Source organism: Epinephelus fuscoguttatus, linkage group LG24 (assembly GCF_011397635.1).
Source record: "Epinephelus fuscoguttatus linkage group LG24, E.fuscoguttatus.final_Chr_v1".
Classification (NCBI taxonomy): domain Eukaryota; kingdom Metazoa; phylum Chordata; class Actinopteri; order Perciformes; family Serranidae; genus Epinephelus; species Epinephelus fuscoguttatus.
The window spans coordinates 1,567,892-1,586,432 of record NC_064775.1 but is presented as its reverse complement, the minus strand read 5'-3'; the positions used below and the strand labels follow the sequence as shown (position 1 = coordinate 1,586,432).

At 37.4% G+C, this 18,541-nt stretch overlaps 1 protein-coding gene across 2 annotated transcripts in view; it reads right to left on the bottom strand.

Annotated features, from left to right (window-relative positions):
• The window catches only part of bin1b (bridging integrator 1b), a 34,277-nt gene that overhangs the window by 12,625 nt on the left and 3,111 nt on the right, over window positions 1-18,541 (bottom strand). For both annotated transcript variants that reach the window (XM_049570108.1, XM_049570107.1), the window contains exons 2-6: window positions 5,509-5,589; window positions 4,725-4,779; window positions 4,450-4,544; window positions 2,191-2,286; window positions 970-1,077 (exon numbers count right to left, since the gene is read on the bottom strand). In XM_049570108.1, coding sequence (XP_049426065.1) covers window positions 970-1,077; window positions 2,191-2,286; window positions 4,450-4,544; window positions 4,725-4,779; window positions 5,509-5,589 — 435 coding nt within the window. The remainder of the gene's footprint in view (window positions 1-969; window positions 1,078-2,190; window positions 2,287-4,449; window positions 4,545-4,724; window positions 4,780-5,508; window positions 5,590-18,541) is intronic.

Here is an 18,541-nt window from a genome sequence, read left to right as displayed (position 1 = left end):
GACATTTTATGACTATTTTTGGGACACATTTAAAATATTTTTTTCAGACATTTTATTTATATTTGTTGTATATTTTATTAATATTTGTCAGACATTTAAAGAAAATATTTACTGACATTTTCTTAATATTTTTCGGACATTTTAAAAATCTTTTTTCAGATATTTTATCAATTGGACATTTTACTGAGTCCACAAACCAATGGGGGACATCACGGTGTCTCAGTCCATTAGTCTACACAGTATGGTTTGGACCAATATGGTGGACGGACATTATGGCAAATTAAAGGCAGCCATATTGGATGGAAAACTTTCCAATCTGGCAGCACTCACTAATGTAACCTGAAAACTCATTCGTCATCTCCTTCATCAGACAATAAACTCACAACGATGATCATGTGCAGAGAGCCTGTGGAGGACCGAACTAACAGATTTGGGGTGAGGAGGAGGAGTCAGTGATGAACCAGAGTTTCACCTGGTTGTAGGAGAGGTTAGTCTGAGCCACCTGGTGAGCTGATATCAAACCCTGAGCCCAGCTGGGAGCCGCCATCTCCAACAGGGCTGCTGGCTAACCAACACACACCATGCAAGAGAGAGGAGGAGGAGGAGGAGGAGGAGGAGGAAGAGGAGGAGGAGGAGGGGAGAAAGATGGAGGAACAGAAGATAGAGAAAGAAGAAAAGCAAACAATTCAAGACAAACGCAAACATGTTAATTGGCATTCAGTAAATAAGAGCCAGTGTTAATGATATAACAACGGTTAATTAGCTCATGAATTAAAGTGGCACAGTAGATTTAAGGTGGTATGAATCATCCGAGCAACGACTAACTCACACCACCTTAAGTCAAAACCTCTTCCTTTAAACTTTAAGCAGCAGAACACGCTCAAAAACACACACACACACACACACACACACACACACACACTGCTGACACATACCATAATTCATCAGCCCTCACACACTGTTGGTTACCTTGGCGATCTTGGCTTCGTCCTTCTTCTTTCCTTTCTGTAAGGAGCTGAAGTGATGCCGGGCGCTGTCGAAGTCCACCATCTTCCTGTCGCGCTTCGCTATACGAGCCTGCGGGAGAGACGTGGTCGCATTATTGCTGTTATTTATTTAGAATCAGGAATTCTTTATTTTGAAACAGACTCCAAATTTCTGCCAGGGCATGCTCATCTTTAGAAAAGGCTTGTTGGTAGATTTTACGTGGACATTTCCTGCAAGTTTTGTGGTGATTGGCTCAACGGTTATGTAGTTAGGTCTATTTATGTGAAGAGCCACGCCCCTTTTGAAGAACACTGGTCAATATTTTCAAAACTCAATGAGATATCAACACGCTTTTAATACATTTTGAAAAGCTTGATCCAGTGTTGATCCACAGAAAATTTGGTACGAATTGCACCTAATGTTTAGGAGGAGATGTCTAAAATGTTGCTTTGCAGCACCCCCTATTGACAGATTTCAAAAGTATTTTAAATACTTGCTTCAGCACTATTATTTAACATATCTGACAAGTTTTGTAATGACTGGACAAACAATTTCCACTTGGAAAACAATTTTCTTTTTGTTTATTTGCATTTGTGGCGCTCAATGGTTATGGAGTTAGGTCTATTAGTCAGTTAAGCCACGCCCTCCCAACGTTCATTGGTTAATATCTTCAAAAGACAACAAGATATTAACAAAGTTTTGATAGCTTTTGTTAAGCTTAGTCCAATGATGATGCACACGAAATTTGGTATGAATTAGACCTACAGTTTAAGATGAGATGCCAGACAATTTGGTTTTCGAGAAGTTCATAATGGCAGAAAATCTATCAAGCGACTTTGATGGATCTCGAGTGTTTTTTGTAGAGCACATTCAGCTGGACTTGTGCGTCAAATTTCAAATCAATCCAGCTTACAGTGTTGGAGTTATATCCGTTCAAAGCTGACCTTTAATGATAGTGCCCCCGTCTGGGCTGATATTTCTTGGGCAGCATTTACACACAACTTTAAATTATTGGTAGAAATGTTATGTGTCTACGATATACCGTCTGAAGACAAATAATAAATCCGCACAAAAGCAAAAGCTTATATATCTCATTTTGTTGTTAAAGGAGAAGACAGATATCTTATTATAATAAGAAACTGAGCAAATATTGTTTGTGTAAATGGAATCCAACAAAACAAACAAAACAAAAAACATACATACCTTGATATCAGGAAACTGAGCCAGGTACGAGTCCAGAGTGGTCAAAGATTTGTCTGTGAGGTTCTGGTGGTACTCTAACCACAGAGTGTCTGTGTCCTGAAACACAAACACAGTTACATCATCGTTAACGCTTCATAAAAATACAAATGTTCTCACTAAAATCAAAGATCTCTTTGTATTTTCAGTTTGTTTTCAATTTGATGGGTTTTAGTGTCAGCATTAAAAAAAAATAAACGTCCAGCGTGTAGGATTTAGAGGCATCTAGTGGTGAGGACTGTAAATTGCAACCAGCTGAAACTTCTACCAGTTAGAAGAGGGGTATACAACTTTAATTGGCTGTATACTGTAACCGTAAAACATGTTTGTCTTTAAAAAAAAAAAAAAAAAAAAAAAAAAAGCCAAAATGTCATCATTTATCACAGCCAGAAACCGTAAAAACAGAAATTATCGTTGGGTTTTCAAATTTCCGACAGTCCTTGGACACATCATGTGTGACGTAAGCGTCCGTCAGAAAAAACCAAAACCAAATCTAAGCTTAAAATAGTGATAATTTACCAAAATCACTTTATTCTATGTCTCTTTTATAAGTTGACCAAAAAAATTTAAAATAATCTTGTTATTTGTCATGTTGCTGTAAATCAGTCGTAGACTACACCATGTAAATTTGAGGCAAATCAAAAGATAATTGTTTGACATTGTTTGTCTTACTTCCTGTTGCAAGTTGGTGGCGCAATCACCATGACATGTTATGTGTATGTAGTTGCCTTTGGGCCTCGAGCCTCATGAAACAAGTGAAATGTGGAGCAGATTGGAGCATGTATGATGGAGTTACAATCCACTTCCTGTTTGGTGGCGACACATGGAACTTTGACAGCTCACCACGGTCACACCGTTAGACAAAAACTTAAGCTTTAAGCAACTTTTGATTTCCAAGGTCTAAAGATGGTACAGGCAAAATTTAAAGTTAATTGGAGTTTGTTAAAGTACAACCCCTGGAAATAGCAAAAAATGCACTGAAATTGCACAGTAATTTCAAAATGGCTGTCTCGCTGTTGGGTTTAGGGCATGGCTCCAAGAGACTCTTTTGTACGTCTTGAGGTGTTACATGTGCCCACCAAGTTTGGTACGTGTAGGTGAAAGCAGCGTTGGGGGCTGCTTCGTAAAGTTTTTGTTGGCGCAACATGGTGATCTCCGTAGACGAGGACCTGCTCCCTTTGTGGATATAAACGTAACACACAGATTCTTATTTTCAGGTGATTATAAACTAAAGAAAACAAACTTATTATATTATATTCAATTTCTGCCAATATATCCCCCTAAATCCCTCACACTGGACCTTTAAAACAGATGTAGTGGAGTATAAAGTACGATATTTGTATCTGAGATATAGTGGAATGGAGGGAGAAAGTATCATAAAATAGAAATACTCATGGAAATTACCTCGAAATTGTGCTCAATAATCAGCCGATCAATCAGTATAAAACAATCTGATATTACGTTTCTATAACTCAAACATTCTAAATGGGTCCCCACTTAGCACTGACAGGAAGTAAACAGGGACCAAAGCTGTTACCATAACAAAGAAATGGTCCGCAGCCAACTGGTCTGGTCTAGAACCAGCCACTACTTCCTCTACCGCAGCCTCAAACCAGTGTTTCCCACATGAGGCCAGACTGGAAACCAGAATAACCGACGCTGTGGGAAACACTGGGCGCTGATCTGCCTTTTACCTCCAGGTTATTGTCCATCTCCTTCTCTATCATCTCCTTCAGGGCGAAAGGAGAGACGCATGCAGTTGAGAAAAAGAAAGTGTGTTAGCAGGTAGGAAAGGAAGGAAAGGACACAGAAAGAAGGAGGCAGGGAAGTGAATCATGGACTTTAAATTATTTTGGGTGAATTTGGCTGATGAATTTGGGGAGGAACCTGACGTTTAAAATTTTAATTATTTAAAGAAAAAAGGTATAAAAGTCCTCCTGACCCAAACTGGAGATATTTATATACATCATGTTCATGTGACTGATGAGGTCACAGTGACCTTGACCTTTGACCACCAAATTCTAATTGATTCATCCTTGACTCCAAGTGGGGGTTTGTGCCACATTTGAAGAAATTCCCTCAAGAATTCTTGAGTTACTGAGTTCACAAGAATGAGACAGATGCAAGATCACAGTGACCTTGACCTTGGATGTAAGAAGAAAAAAAATGTGTTAATGTCAATGATCACTTCTTTTACAGTACCCAAGTGTTTGCTGGTCTCACCTCTGTCAACGAGTCCATCTCCTCTTTGCCAAACCACTCGGGTTCATACATGTCAGCGAGACAGTCCTGAAGCCGCCGAGACGCGTCGTGCATCGCTGAAACACAAACGCACCATTACATACGAGAGGATCAGCCACAATCACATCTGCCTCCCTGTCCAGCCTCTTTGCGTCACAGTTAAAAGTACAGTAAAACAGAAACTGGTGCTGCTGTAATTTATTTATAATGTTCGATCATGGTCGGGTGTTGAAGCATCCAGTTACGATCACACTCACTTTTCACCGCTACCAGGTAGGCTTTCAGGTCTTTCTGCAGTTTGGTGCCTTCTGTCTGAAGAAACAAACACAGCCGGTAAGAAAACATGATGGAGTAGAAAACAAAGGGCTGAAAACTAGAACGTCATTTGAGCTTAAAGGTCCAGTGTGTGATCTGGTCCATCCCAGCTGACCACCAATGTCTTTGAACGTTGATATTGGCTTAAATATAAGTTGTCAAGTCGGGTGAACAAAATTCAATGTCAGAATGGCGTCGAATTTCAATTTGATGTAGAATACTGACAACAGATGACGTTCATATTTTGTTGGTTTAATGTTGCGTTGTAAAAAAACCAAAATCCAACATCTTCCAAACGTCTCACGCCATCGTCAACTCAATTTTTATTCCAAATAAAATTTAACGCCTGTCAAACATAGGTCCAACGTCTTTCTGATGTATTGATGTCCAGTGCCAGCTGGTCTGGAGAGGAAGAGACCTCTGTGGATAATTCAGCTCCTGGTAAAAACCTCCTGAACACTGAGCAATGAAGGAATTCTAACCAGGAGCTGGTTGCAAACTGCAACTCTCACCACTGGATGCCACTAAATCCCCGTAAATTGTACACACTGTTCCTTTAAATATCTCAGGAAAGGGAGTAAAATACTACTTCTTTTTGATCAGCTCTCTAAAAAAAACCCCAGAAATTCCTTTGCATGTCAGGGGATTTCGTCATGTGCTTGGAGTAAAACTGGGCTTTTAAAGAATCAAATCATGATCACAAAGAGGAGGAAAATGTCTCCTCACCATCTGCTTGTTGAAGTTGGCCACCATCTCCTCAAAGGCGGCGTCTCGGGTCTCATCTGCTTTGCCGAGCTTCTGCAGGACCTGCAGAGGAGACAACACACAATCAGTATATTAATCAATCAATATATTTGTCTGTGTAGCTTCATTTCATTCACGGTGCTTTATTCAGATCTATAACTGGAGGCATGTATCGGGCTATTTTCAGGCCGCCTGTCAAAGCCATGTGTCTCCGGCACGTCTACCAGCTGTGTGTGTGATTCAGAGCGGAGAAACACTGGTCCAGTCTGAGGCGTTGAGTTGTGCTCACAATCACCAGAAATACTTTTTTGTAAGGCACAAGAGAGGCATCTTGTCTTTAAAACTGGCATATGGAGGTCAAAGGTCAAAGCCTCAGTGACCTCATGACACATGTAAAATGATCTTACATGACAAGAGAAATATCAGGACACCAACACAAAGATCAGCACTTCTTCCTTTGAGACAATCAACAGCATGTAAATCCTGTTGACGAAAATGTTTCAGCTTCCAGATTTTTGGTTTTATTTGCATTTCCTAGGATGGTGAAGGCTTACCCTGACGTGACTTGTCTAAGCCTAACCAATCCAACCAACAAAGGCAACAAATACCAGCCAATCAGAGAGGGAGTAGGGCGGGTTAGTCTTTGCTGACAGCAAATTGCATCGTGCACAAGCGGCAACCTCTGGGGCTGAAAAATTAAATGTGCCAAAAAGCTGGAGTTCCTCTGATGATCAATTGAGGCTGGCTGCAAGAACGATTCAGTCCCATTAGACCCCCATGTTACAATGTCCAACTTTACAGCTGAAATAAACATATTTACAGCCTGGTACAATGCCTTCACTGACTGCAAATCACATCATGGACAAGTGACAACTTCCAAGGCTGAAAAATGCAGCCAACACGGAAGTGCCAAAAAGCTGGAGTTCCTCAGATGACCAGTTGAAGGTGGCTGCAAAAGCGAGTCAGTCCCCACAGACCCCCATGTTACAGTGTCCAGCTTTACAGCTGAAATAAACGTGTTTACAGACATGACAATCAGTCCCAAGAAATTCTGTCAGTATAGGATCATTCTGCAGCTCAGATTCAAGGCTCCATTACCGACTGCAAAAAACTACAATAAAACTAATAATCAGTGAAAACATCCTCTGCATCATAACAGGATCCAGCATCATACCTGTTGCCTCACGTAGCACCTGAACTCCACATAACAGCATGCCATTCATGTTAAAGGTAATCTGTGGTGTCCTACAGCAGAACTAACTGCAGAGTTAGAGATCGAACACAGAGTGAAAGCGACCACACGGCGCTGAGAAGAGGTCTCATCAGCTGAAATGGTTAAAATCACCTGTGTGGTGTGTTCCTGATAATCAGTCCTGTTTTAAGCTTGATGAAGACGCATTTGATGATTAGCTAAAAATCTGATGTGACTGCAGTGACAGGAAGCTACTGATAAAAGATGGAGATCTGTAAAAATATATTTTCAGTTTTTAACATTTTGCAGTTCAATGCATGTATTATTGTAATAATGTATTATTCCTTTATTTTGTTTTATATTTTTATATGATTTATAATATCATTTTTTCCACATTTGTCTATTTTTTAAGATCATTTTATTATATTTATTTAACATTTCATATTTTTCTATATTTTTAGACTATTTTATATTTATTGTTAAATATTTATTTTCAAATGTGTTTTCATTGTATATATTTTATTTATATTTATTTTAATATTTTATTTTAATTGGTTCTTATTATGTGTTTATTTATTATTATTTTATGTTATAGCTTCCCTTATTATTTTTCATATTTGTCTCTTTTTTTATATATTATTATTTTTATTTTTCCATCATAAACCTTTCTATATTTTAGATTATCATAAATGTATTTTTAAATATTTATTTTTTAATATATTTTTGTTTTATTTTAATTTTTCATGTTTATATATTAATATTTTATGTAACTGTTTCCTTTTTTAACCTTCCCTTTATTTTTTAGATTATTTTATTTGATATGTTTATATTGTTTTAATTTATTTATTTTTTAATTTATTTTCATATTTGTCTCTTTTTTAGATTATTTTATTATATTTATTTTTTACATCTTACACTTTTCTATGTTTTAAGATTATTTTAATTTTATTTAAAAATACTTATTTTTTCAAAGTTTTTCATTTACTTGTTTGTTATTAAAAGTTTATTTATTGTTATTTTATGTATGTGTTTTCATTTTTAACTTTCCTTTGTGATTTCTTATTTTTTTCTTTTTTATATTATTTCATTATATTCATTTTTACATGTTGTATTTTCTATATTTTTAGATTATTTTATTTATATCTTTAAATATTTACTTTTAAATATGTTGTTTAAAAAACTTTATTAACTGTTCATTTTTTACCTTCCCTTATTATTTTTCACATTTGTCTCTATTTGTCTCTTTTTTTGATTATTTTATTATATTTAATTTTTTTCTTATGTATTATTATTATTATTATTATTATTATTATTATATTAGTGTTAGATTTCAGCCTATTATTTAATTTATATTTTTATTTATCTTTATTAACTGTGTCTGTATCTCTGTTCCCAGATAAACGTTAACCGGTGCTGGATGAGGTGAAGCAGGGATTAGAGAAAGACATGAAATCAACACGTTTGTTTCTTGCTGTTCACTGGACAAGGTCACCAGCTAATCTGAGCCTCCACCATCAGCACCACCTGCTGCCCTAATCCTGTGACGGATACACAAACCACGATCAACACGGCGACAGGGACTTCCCCTCTGCTGCAACACACACCTGCTCACAGAGCGTCCACACACTCACACTTCATATCAACCAGAGCCTGTTTACACCGCCCAGTCCTTCATTACAAACAATATCAGCTAAATGTACTCAAAGTATTAAAAGTAAAGTACGTGTTGTGCAGTAAAACGTCTCCTGTGACTGATATCTGATTCTCAGTGACACTTTTAGGTGTTTAATCCTGAAGCATCAGTGTTAGAGCAGCATGTTACTGTTGCAGCTGTTCGAGGTGGAGCTAGTGACTTTATTTACAGTTAGCTAGTTTAGTCCAGTGGTTCCCAACCTCGGGGTCCGGCCCTTCCAAAGGGTCACCACATAAATCTGAGGGGTCATCACGTGATTAAAGGAAAAGACAGGTAAAAGACACCAAGACCTGATACACAATACAGTGTTTCCAAGTGGCATTGTTGTTAGCGTCTCTTTATTACTGTTTGTGTTATTTTTTTCACGACTGCGTGTTTTGGACTGTGAAGCTGAGGCATACTTGTTGTACAGCCGGATCCTCAGACTGCTGGGATCACTTTGAACAGGAGGAAGACACTGGCGGTGGGCCGAGGAGAGCAGAAGTCAAAGCTGAGGAAGCAAGCAGGGCTAAATGCTAAGTGAAAGGCTACGCCACACAAACAACTGCTCCTGACTATCCTTCTCGCAAACGTACGATCCCTTTCCAACAAGATGGATGAGCTGATACTGGGGGTAGCATCGCAGCGAGCCACAAAGAACAGTTTCATCCTGATTCTAACTGAGACATGGCTGAACCAAGCTAAAAGCTAAGCTAAAGGCTACGCAACTGCTGCTCCCTACCATCCTTCTCACAAACGTACAATCCCTCTCTAACAAGGCGGACCAGTTAGTACCACAGGTAGCATTACAGCAGGGCACATGGAACTGTTGCATCCTGATCCAAATACATGCAAGCTAAGCTAAAGGCTACGTCAAGCTAAAAGCTAAGCTAAAGGATATGCCGCTCAAACTGAAGCTCCCACAATTCTTCTTGCTAACGTATGATCCCTTTACAACGAGACAGATGAGCGACTACTGATGGTAACATTGCAGCAAGGCACAAAGAACTGTTGCATCCTGATCCTGAAACACAGCTGGACAGCATCACTCCTGACAAGCTTGCTAAAGGCTATGCCAAGTTTAAAGCTAAGCTAAAGGTTATGCCACAAAAACTACAGCTCCCACCCATCCTCCTTGCAAAAGTATGATCCCTTTACAACAGGATGGACGAGCTTTACGAAGGGTAACATCGCAGCGAGGCACAAAGAGCTGTTTCATCCTGATTCTGACTGAGATGTAGCTGAACCAAGCTAAAAGCTAAGCTAAAGGCTACATCACACAAACTACCACTCTCAACCATCCTTCTCACAAACATGCAATCCCTTTCCAATAAGACGGACAAGGTAGTAATGAGGGTGACGTCGCTTGATTCTGACTGAGGCATAGCTGAACCGCAACATTCCTGAACGACTAAGCTGAAGGCTAAGATGAGCTAAAAGCTAAGCTAAAGGCTACGCCACACCAACTACAGTTACCGACCATCATTCATGCAAACCTACAAACCCTTTCCAACAAGGTGGACGAGCTTTACTGAGGGTAACATCGCAGTGAAGCACAAAGAACTGTTGCATCCTAATCCTGAGACATGCAAGCTAGGCTAAAGGCTACGCCGAGCTTAAAGCTAAGCTAAAGGCTGTGTCACGCAAACTACAGCTCCTTTTCCTCCCTTTCCGACAAGAGAGCTAGTACTAAGGGTAACAGCGTAGCAAGATGGACGAACTAGTAATGAGGGTAACATTGCAGTGAGACACAAAGAACGGCTATGTCTTGATTCTGCTGAACCACTACATTCCTGATCGACTGAGCTAAAGGCTAAGATGAGCTAAAAGCTAGGCTAAAAGCTAAAGGCTGTGTCACACAAACTACAGCTCCTGATCATCCGTCCCGCAAACATGACAACCTCTTTCCAATGAGACAGACGAGCCAGTGCTGAGGGTAACATTGTAGTGAGGCAAAAAAAACCCAACTGCATCCTGAGACGTGGTTGAACCAAGCTAAAAGCTAAGCTAAAGGCTACGTCACACAAACCACAACTCTTGACCATCATTCTCACAAACTTATGAACCCTTTTCAGCAAGATGGATGAGACAGGAATGAGAATAACATTGCAGCAAGGCAGAAAGAACTGTTGCATCCTGATGCTGAGACATGCAGGCTAAGCTAAAAGCTACGTCAAGCTAAAAGCTAAGCTAAAGGCTATGTCACACAAACTACAGCTCCCAACCATCCTTCTCACAAATGTATGAACCCTCTCTAACAAGATTTACAAGAATAACTTTGTAAAACAAAAGGTAATTATTTTTTTTTAATCATTTTATTTCTATCATTTATTGAGTTTAAATAGAAAATTCAAATCTTTTGTTAAAGATATTTTAATCAGTGGAATCTATTAAAATCCCAACCTATATTTGGACGACACAACTGGTGGATCCTTTCAGGCCTCGGTGTCTGTCGGCTCATCGTGCACCATCAGAATGCATCATGGTGCATTCAGGTGATTCCCATAAAGTTTGGAAAGATCATGTGACCACACAGCGATTCCCTGTGTATCCAGGTATTATTTACAGTGTAGGTGAAATGGGACATACTTAAATTCACCACTGTAATTGTGTGTGTGTGTGTGCGCGTGTGTGTGTGTGTGTGTTCACTGCTGTTCGCCACCCGTCGGTGTTCAGTTTCAACCCCCAAAAATAAACCCACAGCTCACACACAGGCAGTTTGTGGGGTATTAAGAGTGATGAGGAGGAGACGCGGCAGGGCTATACATAGATACAACCCCCTACACACACACACACACACACACACACACACACACACACACACACACACACACACACACACACACACACACACACACACACAGAGCCCCGCCCACAGCTGTGAGGCATGCTGGGAGTCCTCAGAGGGAGGGGGGGACAGGTGTGCAGGCTAACAATGAGGCTTGATGACTTTAGATTCAAATTACTGATCGTAGAAAGAACTTTATTTCTCAGTGTTTATTCAATCATCACGGCCGACTGCTTCACTCTTTATAATCCTTTATCTAGAAGATTAAATAATAAAAACAATTTTGTGTAGAAAAACACTTTGACGTAGCATTTACAGGCAGTAGATTAACTAATACAATGTCTATTTTTGTTTTACAAGATATTTTCATATTATAACAATTTTTATCATGTTTTCACGACATGTTTTCACGTTTTACGTCATACTTTCATGTTTTATGACATATTTTCATATTCTTACAAGTTTTTTAATGTCTTTACAACATGTTTTCATGTTTTTACGTCATATTTTCATGTTTTACGAAATAATTTCATGTTTTTACAACATGTTTTAATGGTTTTACGTCATAATTTCATGTTTTTATAGGGGTTTTTTTACTGTTTTTACAACATAATTTCATGTTTTTATGACATATTTTCATATTCTTACAAGTTTTTTAATGTCTTTACAACATGTTTTCATGTTTTTACGTCATAATTTCATGTTTTACGTCATAATTTCATGTTTTATGACATATTTTCATATTCTTACAAGTTTTTTAATGTCTTTACAACATGTTTTCATGTTTTTACGTCATATTTTCATGTTTTACAAAATAATTTCATGTTTTTACAACATGTTTTAATGGTTTTACGTCATAATTTCATGTTTTTATAAGGTTTTTTTTACTGTTTTTACAACATAATTTCATGTTTTTATGACATATTTTCATATTCTTACAAGTTTTTTAATGTCTTTACAACATGTTTTCATGTTTTTACGTCATAATTTCATGTTTTACGACAATTTCATGTTTTTACAACATGTTTTCATGTTTTTACGTCATATTTTCATGTTTTATGAAATAATTTCATGTTTTTACAACATGTTTTAATGGTTTTACGTCATAATTTCATGTTTTTATAAGGTTTTTTTTTTACTGTTTTTACAACATAATTTCATGTTTTTATGACATATTTTCATATTCTTACAAGGTTTTTAATATTTTTACAACATGTTTTCATGTTTTTACGTCATAATTTCATGTTTTACAAAATAATTTCATGTTTTTACGACATGTTTTAATGGTTTTACGTCATAATTTCATGTTTTTATGACGTATTTTCATATTCTTACAAGTTTTTTAATGTCTTTACAACATATTTTCATGTTTTTACATCATAATTTCATGTTTTACAAAATAATTTCATGTTTTTATGACATATTTTCATATTCTTACAAGTTTTTTTAATGTTTTCACAACATGTTTTCATGTTTTTACGTCATAATTTCATGTTTTACGTCATAATTTCATGTTTTTACGTCATATTTTCATATTCTTACAAGTTTTTTAATGTCTTTACAACATATTTTCATGTTTTTACGACATATTTTCATGTTTTTACGACATATTTTTCATGTTATAACAAAGTTTTATTGTATAAAAAAAAGGTAAACACTTTTCTTATGAAAAACAAGAAACTTTTTGTTGTAACAGTACACTTATTTATCTTGTTATAACGTGAAACCTTTAATGAATAAATGAAACTTTTCCTGTTATTACAATATGCACTCCAAATAATAATCCACTGGTTCAACTTTAATAAATTAGGATAACAATTTCCATCTTATTTAGTAGTTCCAACTCCGCCCATTATTGAGTCTTGAGTCTTTCATATTCTGACGAACTCCATCAGTTGAGTACAACCAACATGATCTGCTTTGACCACTAGCTGAACCAACTTAATATCTATTCAGAAATTGTGGTGATATTTGGTGGTCAAATTATTTTATTTAAGGTATTCCAACTTATCCAATTTAATTGAGCCTAGTCTCACTTTGAAGTCGTTGAAATCCAGCAAGTGGGCAGTGACTTCCGGCGTCAGGAACCAACGAAAAAATGCATCCTTTAACGTCGGCATGATACGTGGTCTGTTGGCATTATCATCTAACAGTGCCCGGTGGCGTCAGGGAGAAACACGGCGGGACAAGGATGATGATGATGGTGGATGGGTCCAACAAACACTGACTTTCACCCAAGAGAGCGGTGTTAGCGTGACGCAGTGTGCAGGGATGATTTGGGAAAGAAAGGTGGCCTCAGGGGGTGAGTTCAGGCTCCTTTGGGTGTCGAGAGGGGAGGTTGGTGTCGTGGGGTCGTCGCTCTCTGACTCCCAGCACCACTCCGGGTCTCCGGCTGCTCTCTAAAGGGCACCACCTCCCCCCTCCTCACCTCCCCCCTCCGTCACCACACTCATCCGGATTCCACAGAGGGGAATTCTCCCAGCATGCCCTGTGGCACAGCTGAGTGGTTCATGAGCAGGTGACATTACATCACTATGACAACCACGGTGTCAGCGGGTCTGAATCAGATTATTACTTACAGTGAAATACGAGAAGTCGTTGTACTAAGAACATCTCATGGAACAGAAATATGGAAGTTTCATTTATGCTTCAGACTTCACGCCAGCTTCACAACGTCAACGCTCAGGTGATCTGTCTCTCACGTGCTCTTTTTCTTTCTTTACTCAATGACAGGTTTTTTGTTGGGACTCAAACACGCACTTCAGAACAGCTAAAAACATTTTGGCATTTAGATGTGTTTGGCTAAAACTGCAGAACCCTTGTCGTAACAGTAATCTCTTTATCTCAGAAAAATGAGAATTTATGAGATTATTGTACCATTAATTAATTTAGAAAAACAAGAGCTTGTTACAAACAAACTGAAAACAAGGATTTACATGATTATTATGTCATGAACTCAGAAAAAAACATGAGTATTCTGCTATTATAATCTCTGTGATTTAGAAAAAAGAGAATTTACGAGATTATTATTAATTTAGGAAAACAAGAGCAGATTTTTTTTCATGATGACTTTTCTAAAAAAAAACATTTCTCATAATTGTCACATATTAATCTCATTAGTCCAGAAAAATAAGAATTTACGAATTCTGAGACAACAATCTCATTAATTCAGAAAAAATGGGCACATTTTTTTAATAAAAACCTTTCTCAGAATTCCAAGGTAATCTTGTTAAACAAAAAAAAAAGAAAAATGAATTTCAAAATTATTATCTTGTCAACTTGGAGAAAAAAGGGGGATTTTTTTGGTGAAAACTCTTCTCATAATTCTGCGATAATATTCCCGTGATTTAGAAAAATGAGAATTTACGAAATTATTATCTCATTAATTTAAGAAAACAAGTGCAACATTATTTACAATAACAAGATTATTATCTTGTTAACTCGGCAGAAAACATGAGATTTTTTTCCATGGCAGCTTTTTTCATAATTCTGAGATAATCTGGAATTCGGAAAAAGGTGAGTAGATTTTTTTTTTCCAGGAAAACGTTCTTATAATTCAGAGATCACTATCTCTGAACTTTTCTCATAATTCTGAGAGTAATCTTGGTAATTCAAAAAAATTACGTCGTATGTAGACGTGGAAAGTCCATGACCAAGCGTCAGTACGTGACGAGGTCAGAGTGAGAATGTGTTGGTCTGGAGGGAGGTAGAGGCGTTTCCCCTGGCGCTGCTGAGTGCCATTAAACTAGAACGGCAACCAGCCACATATCATGCCGTCACTAAAGGACACCTTTTTTGCACTGGTTTCTGCGAAGCGACGACTTCAGAGTGAGACCGGGCTCACGATTTAAATAACTCAGTCACGTTTTTAAGAAACATAATCTGAATCTTAAATCTGCTAAATGTCAACTAATCTATCTAAATGTGTTTTATGTCTTTGTTGTGACTTCCAGGAGTTTATAGCTGGAGAGTACAAAGACAAAGTAAGCCGGTGCAGTGTTGGACGAGGTGGAGGGTGGAGAGGGTGGAGGGCGGCGTGCCAGCAGACAGACAGCTGAAGCCGACACTCCCCTCCTCCACCTCAGCCGGCCTTCAGAGGGAAGATGATACTCTGACCTTCCTCTTTACTCCCAGCTCTGCGACTCAGCGGCTCAGAATGGCCTGAGCGTCCGTCACACCCGCCTCCACATGCTGCTTTTGTGTCGGACTTAAAAACTGAAGAGTTAAATTTGTTCTTTGTTCCTTCGAGATAAACGTCCATGAAAGAGTTTATGATTCCGGGGGACACATTTTAGAGGTAACAAGTTCATACATCCAAATTCCTGCAGCAGAACCAAAGAAATGTTTGAGCATCCGTCAACCAAACTCTTTATGATTTTTAGAGCGTTTTTCAAAACATACAATAGAATATAAAGATTTTTCTTTTGCCTAAAACAGTCCAATTGGGTCCAAAATACCCTCATGTCCAGTCCTAACCCTGCTCTCTCATGACCTTTGACCCCTCTCACCACAACCTCTGTGGCCTTTTTGAACCATCTATAACAGAAACGCATTCTTCTTCCCAGATTGGGAACTCTTACTGCTATCTTCTGTCAGAAAATTGGCATTTGGATTAACGAAAGCAGTGTGACATTTAAGGTGAACATGGTGCTGAGAGTTGTGCTGCTTATATTTTATAAAGAAGAAGAAGAAGTGGTATTAAACACTTCCTGCTGAGCTGAACAATGCTTTGATTAGTTTCAATAAGCAGATACTGATTTTGTAAAAATGGATGATGCACATACGAACCATTGAAATCTTAACTAGTGTTTTTCAGCCCTCTTTTCCCACGTTTTTGTGTCGAAGTGATAATGGGCGGGAAGTGTTAAATACCACTTTGGTTCTTGTTCTTCATAAAACATGAGCAACATAACTCACCTTAAATGTAACACTGCTGTCGTTAATCCAGATGCCACTTTTCTGACTGAAAATAATAGCGGCAGCAGGACCCAGTCTGGGAAGAAGAATGCGTAAATGAATATTCTGTGCAGTTTAAGAGATAAAATCCCCTTAAACTTAATAAAAAGTGTCAGGATTGTTTGAAAGGTAATGTCCCCTTATAATTTAAATTGACCTCAACCTCAAAACTGGGTTTAATGCTGAAACATTAAAAAAAGTCACTTCAAGTCAGGTTTTTTTTAACCCTTAACACCGTGGAAAACCCATTAATAAGATAATATATACCTTAACACCTAAATAATTATTAAGGGATTAGCCAAATAATCTAAATTAATCTGTAACGGAAGTTTAACATTAGTTTTTAAGTGTTCAACTGTCATTATGAAACCAAACCCCTTAAATTTTACCTCACAAACCCTTACATTGACCCTTTAACAATTCCACTTTAACTGTGGAATATTCTCCACAGTTTAAGAGGTAAGATACCCTTAAAATTTGAATAGACCTGTAACATTGAACAAGTAAAAAAAGTCACTTTAAGTCAGGGTTTTTTTAACCCTTAGAACTGTGTAAAACCCATTAATAAGACAATATACACCTTAACACTTAAATAATTATTAATGGATTTACCAAATATTTTAAATTAATCTGTAACGCAAGGTTAACATTTGTTTTTAAGTGTTCAACTGTCATTATAAAACCAAACCCCTTAAATTTTACCTTCCAAACCCTTACATTGACCCTTTAACAATTCAGATACTTGTATGGGTGCTCTGTGCACTTTAAGGGATTATAAAGTATTGTAATATGGCCTACACATGAATATTCTCCACAGTTTAAGAGGTAAGAGGACCTTAAAATTTGAATAGACCTGTAAAATTGAACAAGTAACAAAAGTCACTTTAAGTCAAGAGTGTATAATGTGTTATTAATTGTTTAAAAAAAAAACTTGATTAAAAGTGACTTTTGATTGTTCAATGTTACTGTATTGAGCCCAGTTTGAGGTTGAGGTCATTTTAAGGGGATTTTACCACTAAAACTGTGCAGAATATCAGTTTATAGGCTGTATTATAATACCACATAACCCCTTAAACTGTGCAGAGAGCCCAATAAAAGTACCTTAATTGGTAAGAGGTCAATTTAAGGGTTTGTAAAATAAAAATATAAAGAGACGTTTACCTTTAGTTGAAGATTATTTTAAAATATTTGGTAAATCCCTTAATAATTATTGAAGTGTTTAAGTGTGTAATGTGTTATAAATCCGTTTTAAGGATTTAAAACAAACCCTTTGATTTAAAGAGGCTTTTGTTACTTGTTAAATGTTACAGTCAATTTAAATTTTAAGGGGATTCTACCTCTTAACTATGCAGAATATGCATTTACGAGCCATATTACAATACAACATAACTTCTTAGATTGTACAGAGAACCCAATAAGAGTATCTGAATTGTTTCAGGGTCAATTTAAGGGTTTGTGAAGTAAAAATTAAAGGAGATGTTTACCTTTAGCTAAAGACTAACTTAAAATATTTGATAATCCCTCAGTAATTATTTAAGTGTTGAGGCATGTATGGTGTTCTTAATGGATTTACTGCATACTTTAACACCCTTTATTTAAAGTGACTTCTTTTTGATGTCAGAGTCATTTTAAACTTTAAGGGGATATTACCTCCGTGTATTGATGTAGCATTAAAGTACAGGGCGGATGGATACGCTGTTGCTCAACAAAAAATAGTTCCCCTAAAACTTTTTTTTTTTAACATTTATATTATGGTCGCTAAGCTACGCTCATCGCCTCCACACAGACATGAGAGACACATTGCACTTCTTTTCCAGCACTTGGAAGAAAGCAGATAATATTTCACTCTAACACTCAGCAGGTCCCTTAACTAAACCACACTGTGCCATTTGACGTTTTTAGAAAGTATGTCTTCCGTAACTGAATGACAGACTTTGAATAAGAGAAGAAGACTGTCTGAAGTGTGGATCTCTACTTCAGGAGGTTTAGAAATATGTGCAGCTGCCACGAGGAATGAGCAGATACTCATCAGAGGAGCGTTAAGGAAGGACGGGTTAGAGTTACAAACGTCCACCAAAAGCCATGAGTGTTTTTCGAGGGGGAGGTTTTAAACTGGAAACACAGGCAGCAGGAAGACGCGTAAAGACAAACAAAGTGAGAATAATAAGAGGTTTACGTCTGTGTGACTGACTGACAACACTCCTGGTGTGGCACTGTGGTGATTAGAGGGTAAGACCTCAGCAGGCTTAAGCAACAAGAGTGATTAGGACAGACAATAATAACTCTGAGACAGAGAGCTCCACACAGACCGTGGATCAGGTTTTATTCTGTCCTTAAGGCTGCTTCTCAGTTTACATGATACGTTCCTCCTTATTTAATAAGTCCTCATTCTTTCTTACTGATCTAA